An 8,255-nucleotide genomic window follows, 5' to 3' on the forward strand; every position below is an offset into this window, starting at 1 on the left:
TCTCTATAAAAAACTTATATTTGAGAACGGAGGGAATGGTTTTGAAGATCACTATGCTAGAAATCCAATGGTGAAAACGGTAAAAAAAATATTCAAAATATAAAACTTTTAAAAAATAAATGTAGAAAAAGAAAAATTCACAAATGCTCGAGAAGAAGATGAGAGTGACCTTTACAAGGATACCCTTAACCATGGTTTGGGAGATACACACGCACCCGAATAATAACAGCAGCAAAGGCAAAGTGGGGAGACTATCTATTGGACCTTAATTCAGTGGAGCACAACCTCTTGCAGTCAATCCCGACCGCACGTGCAGCCAGCCAACGACGCACGCGCCACCGCCGCTCGGCTGCTCCGGCCTCCCAAGCCGCCGATTGGCCGCTGGCCGCTCAGTCCAGGTAAGGTTCAGGCAACTGACGGTGCTTGGTTTTTTTGAAGCTGAAGGATCGTTACTGCTCCCCTAGTTCAGGTAAGGTTCAGGCATCCGGCTGTTGTTTCTGACCTTGAATTTGCTTGTGTGTCCTGTGAATATATGATCCAATGCTTTATATCCTTTATTGGTGCTGAAATTAAGTGAAAGGTGTGCAGCTTCAGGCCGCTGACAGTGTTTTTTGGCCTTGTTTTTGCCTGCGTGCCCTGTATATATGTCAATGTGTTTATATATACTTGTATGCTGAAATCAAGTGCAAGATGTGGAGATTTTGTTCTCACATGTACTATGAGTGGTTGTGCAAGCAGGACTACTTTTCGCATTTCGTTTCAACTCTGGCAGAAGTTGTCAAATACGGAGTAGAATATGAAGATAGTTCTTCCATTCCATCTGTGTCCAATGACATATACATACGGGCGCTTTGAGTTTAGGTTTTGAATCTGTTGTGCAATTGAGCCATATTCAGTATGTTTTCACATTGGATATTTTGTCAGGCAGTTTTGGGGTTGTTCTAGGCGCTAAAGTTTTTCTCCATGCTGAATTTTGTGTGGCCCGGTTTTTGCTCCAATCCTGGCTGCACCACTTATGTATCATCTCAGTAAAAGACCTTGACTTGTTCTTGGGGCCAAACAACAAAGCATTTTTTTCCATCCATCTGTCTCTCCAGGCGTCCTCATCCATCAATCACCTATCAACGACCGTCGATGAGAATAATCTATCACCTAAAGCCAAGCCAAGGCTGAACTCAAGTGAACTGGTCAAGCACATGCTCTGACCTCTTCATGTCACTGCCATGCCAAAGCCAGCAACACATATGCTACTACCTGGTCAGAGATATCCATGTGACAAAAAAAAAGATGACCTTTTGAAAGTTCTTGCAGAGCATGATGGCCACATGCAACACATAAAGGCAAGATTTGCTGAGTATGTCATGGTACTACGTCAAATATAAGATGTTTTGTCAGTTTAAATTGAACTGCCATAAGGTCTTATATTTAAGAACTGAGGGAGGGAGTATATCTCACTCAGTTGCAGTGCAAGAAGTATGCAAAGACATGTGAATTTTTGTACTTGACGTTGTCCAGGTCCAAACTGAACATAAATCAACACAACCAAATGAACAAATGAATTACCTGATGTATAATAATAGTGCCTGGTCAGAGAAATACACATACCAAAAAGATCAGGCTCTTCTTTACCAGGACTGTAGCCAAATAGATGGCTACAGGCAACACAAAAAGGCAAGATTTGCTTCGAGAGTATTCAACACATCTCACTCAACCAGATGCAATGCAAGAAGAAGGAGAAAAGACTCGATGAGAATTTCTGAATTTTTGTACTTGATGTTGTCCAGGTCCAAACATCTCAGGAACAGAATCAAAAGAACAAATGAACTACTAGTATGATCCAACATTTTCCAGCAACACGAAAAAAACACCTAATTAATATAACCACAGGGAACGGTCAGAATTTACTTTACTCCCCACCAGCTAGCCGCCGCTGCTGCTGCTGGAACAAATGGTATGTAACTCATATATGATATATGGGTACGATCAGGGGAACTGGAAGGAGCCTCCGATCTGCGAGTTCTGCGACGGCGGGTTGATGGCCACCCACAGCAGCGAGATGGTGATGGCGAGGAGGCCGGACCAGACGAAGACGATGGTCGGCGTGCGGCCGCGGCGCCCCATGAGGCCCTTGGCGAACGGGTACAGGTGAGCCAGCACCCAGAAGCTGAAGAAGACGCCGCCCAGGAGCTTGCTCCACTGCGGGATCTCGCTGTAGATGGTGCGGCTGAAGCCGACGGCGATGGCGATGAGGTTGACCATCATGATGACGATGGGCGGGATCATGAGCGAGGTCCACTTGACGATGTAGAGGTCGGCGTACTCGTCGTTCTCGTCGTCCGCGCCCGACTTGGAGGTGAGCGTGAAGGAGATCTCGATGCCGGCGATGACCTTGAGGAGGCCCTGCAGCACGGCGGCGAGGTGGGCGCTGGTGCCGCCGATGAGCCAGAACTGCTCGTTCCTCCACCACTCCTCCAGGTTGATGCCCGACCACTTGATCTCCAGCACCGCCAGCATGCACAGCGTCAGGGTGATCACCAGCAGGTAGGTGAGGAAGGTCACGTCCAGCTCCTTGACGATGAACTGCCCCGAGAAGAGCGACAGCGCCGGCAGGAAGCAGTACACGATGAGGAAGATGGACGTGAACGGGTAGATGCCCACGTTCAGGTACGCGATCCTCTGAAGACACTTCATCCTCCGGCTCGCGAGCAGCGCGTTGTTGCGGGAGAAGAAGATCTCCACTGAGCCGGTGGCCCACCGGAGCACCTGGTGGAGACGGTCAGTCAGGTTGATGGGTGCAGTGCCGCGGAAGGCGTCACGCTTGGTGACACAGTAGACTGACTTCCACCCACGGTTGTGCATCCGGTACCCTGTGACAACATCCTCTGTGACTGAGCCATAAATCCATCCGACACGCTGACCCCACTCTGTCTTGTCTTCATACCAGCATGAGATGACACTGATAGCCTCGGCGACCGTGGAGGCGTCGAGAAGGTCACGGGGGACAGTGAGAGCACCAGGAGGACGGCCATTCTTGACACCAGGGTGATCAGCAAGCGGGCGCCCTTGGAACTCGGCAATCGGGATAGAGTTGATGAGGAAGTTTGAGTTACCGAACCTCTTGGGAAATGTTGACATGTTCATCTCCTCATCATCAAAATCTGCCATGCGCAGAGCCCGTGTCTCTTCAGATGTACCTGAGGAAACAGTGCTCTTGATCTTGCGCTTCTTCGGGAAGCAACAGCTGCAGCAGCCACCATGTTCTGTGGAGCGTGGAGGGTCAAATCCATAGAGTGCAACACGGCGGAACAGACAGCCAGTGCCGACATAGACTGGTCCCATGAGACCATCCAATGCACGCATGTTGACATCAAAGAAGACAGTGTTGTGGTTGGCATAGCGATCTGATGGATCAATGCCCTCAAACCGTTGGGGGAACTGGACATAGGCAATACGGTCACCACCACGGTCCATCATGAAGCACATGCCTTCACGGAAAGCTTGGGAGTTGTAAACATAATGATCACAATCCAGGTTGAGGATGAAAGGTCCATTTGACATGACAGCAGATGAACGGACCAGAGCATTCATCGCACCAGCCTTCTTGTTGTGGTCATAGCCTGGGCGCTTTTCTCGGGACACATAGACCAACATTGGCAGACGGATGTCGATGTCAGTGAAGTCAAGGGGTCTACCTTCTTCACCATCGCCGCCATACAAGGGATCATCACTAGGAGGTTTGAGCATCACCTGAAGAACAGGACAACAAATGGTAAGCATATGTGTGCATATAATATAACTCTCGGCTAGTTTTCCTCGAATCTGGATATTAGATTGTGATCAAATTGTTAAAAAGTTGTACTTAAAAAAGCACTTAATAATTAGATATCCCAATATGCACACACTGTTACTTAAGAAAGCAAAACTAGTCTAATAATTAGATATTCCAATATGCACACTGAAAAGGATGTGCGCATTTTGTTCAAAAGGAAAATGGAATGATTACTCATTAGAGGTGCATATCTGTCTTACTGATTACCCTAAGTTGTTCATTAACAATATCAAGATGGTTCAGCTCTGAAACATAATGCATCATTTGTAGGTATATAGAGGACACCTTGCAACAAATATGAAATAGCAAACAAAAGAAATGCTGCCTGAGAATGTCTACCTGAATGATTCCAGCATGGTCTCCCCGAGTATGCTCCGCAGAGGGTTGAATCCAGGTACCGGGCCAATGTGTGCCATCAGCCATCCAGGTAGCTTTAGCAATTTTAACAGTCTCCACTGCATCGTCAAGAGCAGCTTCACGCTGCCTCTTCATGGCCTTGATTTCTTCTCTGGCATGGTAAGCATCGGAGCGGCGACGGATTGAGTCAGGCAGCCCATTGATTCTGACCTTGAACTCATCATACTCCCTCTTGATCCTTCTCCTGTCCTTGACAAAGTCCGAGCGTACCTTGTTCTTGTAAGGGTCCCTCTTTAGACTGAAGTAGCTCTCAGGATTGCGAGGCTCGATGCCGTGCTTGCGACAGAAAGGAACCCACATGTTAGCAAAGCTAGCAGCTTCAGCCATTGCTTCAAATGTAAGGAGAGCGCCTCCGTCATCAGAAACATAGCAAGAAAGCTTCTCAACAGGATAGTCAGCAGCAAGGATGGACAGAATGGTGTTTGCTGTAGTTAATGGAGGTTCTTTCTCTGGATCAGCAGTGGACACATATATATCAAGCCCCGGCAGATCAGATCTTCCATTCGGATTTGACGGCGTTGGGGTCTCAAACTTGTCTTTCAGGACAGCAAGGTCAGTTGCTCGGTTAACAGGGCACAGCTTTGGCAGCTGGTCCAAGATCCAAGAAAAGCCAAACCAGAGTTCACAAACAACAGACATGCCCCATAGCCACATTGCATCTTCATTCTTATGCTTAATTCTCCATGTAAGGAACAGACCAAGAACGGCCAAGCGGATGAGAACAAGAAGCCTGCAGGAAGCATCAAGGAAACCAAGTTAATGAACAGGACATCATCATTATAGACATTGCAGAGTCAAGTCTTCTATCAGAAAACTCAAAAGGAAAATGAGACATCATTTCACATTTTCACCAATAAGCACACCTCTTTTACTACAAACCGAGATGCTATCTACTTCCTCCGTTCCTAAATGTAAGTTCTTTTAGAGATTTTAATAAAGGACTACATACGGAGATAAATGAGTGAATCTACACTCTAAAATATGTCTATATACATCCGTACGTAGTCCTTATTGAAGTCTCTAAAAAGACTTATATTTAAGAACGGAGGGAGTACAAAGTATGAACTTGAATAGTAAATCTCAAGTGTGCATATATAATAGAGAAGTGTGGTGAGAAATTTTTTCGGTGCTATTAATATGATAATATCATGTTTGTTTTTAAGCCAGGACAAGATAGGAAGATGTAGCACAGATCTAACATCTCACCTAACCTACTAGTTTATTGATACATACTGACTGAATCATAACAACTGTTCATTTAATATGATAACCTACTAGCTAATCTATGGATCCAGGTTGAACCAAAGTTTGACTTTAGAAGCACTTTTAAGATTAATCAAGTCAGGTGTATCATGAGACAGTTCATTTCCCATGTGACCAGGGGACAAACAAGCCCAACATCCACATGAATCAGAACATGAATGAGAACATGAATCAGAACATGCAAGTGCAGTGAAGTTGAGCAATACCTGTATGGGCTGAGGATGCCAGCAGGGATCTTGAGCTTCCGAGTGAGCGGCCTCCATGGCTTGCTGGTGAACTCCGCCGGCTGCCCGTCGGTTCCGCCCAGCCCGCCTCCACTGCCGCCATTGCCATTGTCGGCATCATTCTCCTTTGGCCAGATGGCATTCCCATACCCATAGGTCCCCTTGGTCTCAAACAGCCAGCGGTTGTGATCCCAGTCGCCGGTCTGGCTCCTTGTCATGGCCTTCTGCGACCGGACTATCGACAGCCGCCTCTCCATCCTGGACGCGGGCGCGCCGCCGGGCGGCGGGGGCAGGGAGAGCGTGGGCCTGGCCCCGCCGTCGGCGCCGCCGCCGACCAGGTCCTCCATCTCGGTGGCCTTGTAGGGCTCCTTGCAGCCGGGGCAGAGCGCGCCGGCGTTCTTGACGGCGTCGCCGAAGCACTCGGCGCAGATCTTGAAGTCGCACTCGCAGGGCAGGATGTCCTGGCCGCGCTCGTCGCTCATGACCTTGCCGTCGCAGCCGTTGACGGCGCAGGAGGAGCCCTTGGAGCCGGCCATCTGCGGGTGGCTGGCCTCCGAGTCGATGACCTTGTCCATGAGGTGGGCGCGGGTGACGCTGTTGAAGCCCCCCGTGAAGAGCGAGTTGGAGACGTACTGCTCCTCGACGCGCGCCGAGATGGCCGGGTCCATGGGCTGGTTGTCCGGCGTGACCGGGATGTGCACGTGGTAGCTGAGGAACTCCTCCCGGTCCGGCGAGAAGCCGCCGCCGCCGCCCGCCAGCTCGCTGTTGGCCAGCTCGCTGTCGAGGTCGTCGCGCGAGTAGCTCACGTAGCGGCCCGAGTGGGTGCGCCGCGCAAAGGTGACCATCGGCCGGTCGCCGCCGGCGCCGGGGGCGGGCCGGGCCTGCGCGGCGCGGCCGTCCTCGCCGGAGAAGGACATGCGCGAGAGGCGGCTGCTGTTGCTGTGCCGCAGCACGCCGCCGCCGCCGATGTTATCCATAGCTTCCGCCCGTCCGTGCGTCCCGATCCCTTGGCTTAAGCTTTGCGGATGGATCGATCACTGGCCGATCTGCGAAGGGGAGGAAACAAATCAGAAGAGAAATCGAAATCAATCAAAAGAGGGGAAAAGATGGCAATCTCGCACGAAAACGGAAGGTTTCCGGCCGGAGATTATGCGAGCTCCGGCGCCTCCCATAGTCAAATCAAACCAAATCGGACAGCCCCCCGAAACACCGGCCCCAAATCTCGGCCGGGCAGGGGCGCACGGACACGCCACAGATTCAAACGCTTCCCGCAGCAAGAACACGCTCGCAGGAGAAACAAATCTGGCCGGAAAACCCGGCCCACGGACGCAAGAAAACCCACGGATTCCGGCCAAGAAAGCTCCGGATGCTTACCATTCCACTTGGGGTCAACCCACCCGGCGAGCGAGCCAGTCAAAGGAGCGCCGGGCAATCAATCGATCCTCCCAGGACGGAGCAATGAATGGAAGGGGAGGGGATGCGTGCGGGCAAGAATGAGGATGGATTGCTGGGGGAGGGGAGTACTAGTACTGGTGGGGATCGGGGGGAGCGGGGAGGAGGACGAAGTCCGCAGGAAGGGGGCGGCGGCAGCAGCTGGCGAGGAACTGGTAGTGGGAGTAGGAGTAGGAGTAGTACAGAGGAAGGGAAGAGTGAGGGGGAGAGACACGGTCGGACCGGACGGCACGCATCCCTTTCACATGGACATGGGCATGGGGGAGCCAAAAAAATTCAAACCAAAGGGCAGGCCGGACCTTTTCTTTTGGTTTTAGTTTTTTTTTTATTTTGCAGTGAAGGGATGATGAGAAAAAAAGCTTCTTTTTGGCTCTGGTTGGTTTGCATGGGGTGGAGAAAAGCTGTACAAGGAACCGCGTCGCCGATGACGCGTCACGGCGCCGGTGGATTTCTCTCTACCCATTAATTCTCTTCCAAAAATGGGGTCCTTAGTTAAGAAGAAATAAGCCGAGGAAAAGGTCAAGGATTTTATACCAGGGAAAATCCTAGTAGTAATGACGAAGAAAATGGATCAAAAAGTCCACATGATTTACGAAAAAATCTGGCGGGCTTTGAAAGAACAGGCATTTTTTGAAACACCGGCATGTCGGTATCTGTACTGTGTCGATGTTGTTCAGGCGTATTGACTGTGTTCCGGATGCATGCAGAGAACCCAATATGTCGCAACCCGTTGTTGACGTGCGTGGTGTCGCGTTTGTATCCGGATGGTTGTTGTGGTCAGTGTTTTATATATAAAGCGGAGCGTGAGCCTTTTTCGTCAATAGTTGAGGGGTGAGCACGGTAGTGTGGCAGGCATTGTTTTTTTTTAATTGAAAAATCAAGCAGCGATATGTATGCACTTATATTCATTTGATATAAGTTTAGTTCTTGTCGAATTCTTATTGTAGACCTTCACGAAAATTGTCAGGACATGAAATCAATGCAAAAATAGTAATGATCCAACAACTTCCAACCATAAAAACTACTCCCTCCGTCCGGAAATACTTGTCGAAGAAATGCATAAGAATGAA

The 8,255-nt window shown here is 49.7% G+C and overlaps 1 protein-coding gene across 1 annotated transcript; it reads right to left on the minus strand.

The window, feature by feature from the left end:
• Positions 1 to 1,743: 1,743 nt before the first annotated feature.
• Positions 1,744 to 7,424, minus strand: LOC109770231 (cellulose synthase-like protein D2). Its single transcript, XM_020328941.4, has 4 exons — positions 7,108 to 7,424; positions 5,716 to 6,779; positions 4,169 to 4,976; positions 1,744 to 3,747 (listed from the first exon to the last, which is right to left on the minus strand). Exons 2-4 carry the CDS (start codon positions 6,708 to 6,710, stop codon positions 1,984 to 1,986), a joined length of 3,567 nt encoding a protein of 1,188 aa, XP_020184530.1. The 5' UTR covers positions 6,711 to 6,779; positions 7,108 to 7,424; the 3' UTR covers positions 1,744 to 1,983.
• Between the last annotated feature and the right edge of the window lie 831 nt (positions 7,425 to 8,255).

The sequence above is a fragment of the Aegilops tauschii genome, chromosome 7, assembly GCF_002575655.3.
Source record: "Aegilops tauschii subsp. strangulata cultivar AL8/78 chromosome 7, Aet v6.0, whole genome shotgun sequence".
In the NCBI taxonomy this organism is placed as follows: Eukaryota; Viridiplantae; Streptophyta; class Magnoliopsida; order Poales; family Poaceae; genus Aegilops; species Aegilops tauschii.

What these genes read in the sequence shown, in the direction of transcription:
- LOC109770231 (XM_020328941.4), bottom strand. Translation starts at nt 6,710, where the DNA reads ATGGATAACATCGGCGGCGGCGGCGTGCTGCGGCACAGCAACAGCAGC. An exon ending in GGCATCCTCAGCCCATACAG is followed by an intron (nt 4,977 to 5,715) that starts GTATTGCTCAAC and finishes TGCTTCCTGCAG; the next exon opens with GCTTCTTGTTCTCATCCGCT. An exon ending in ACCATGCTGGAATCATTCAG is followed by an intron (nt 3,748 to 4,168) that starts GTAGACATTCTC and finishes CCTGTTCTTCAG; the next exon opens with GTGATGCTCAAACCTCCTAG.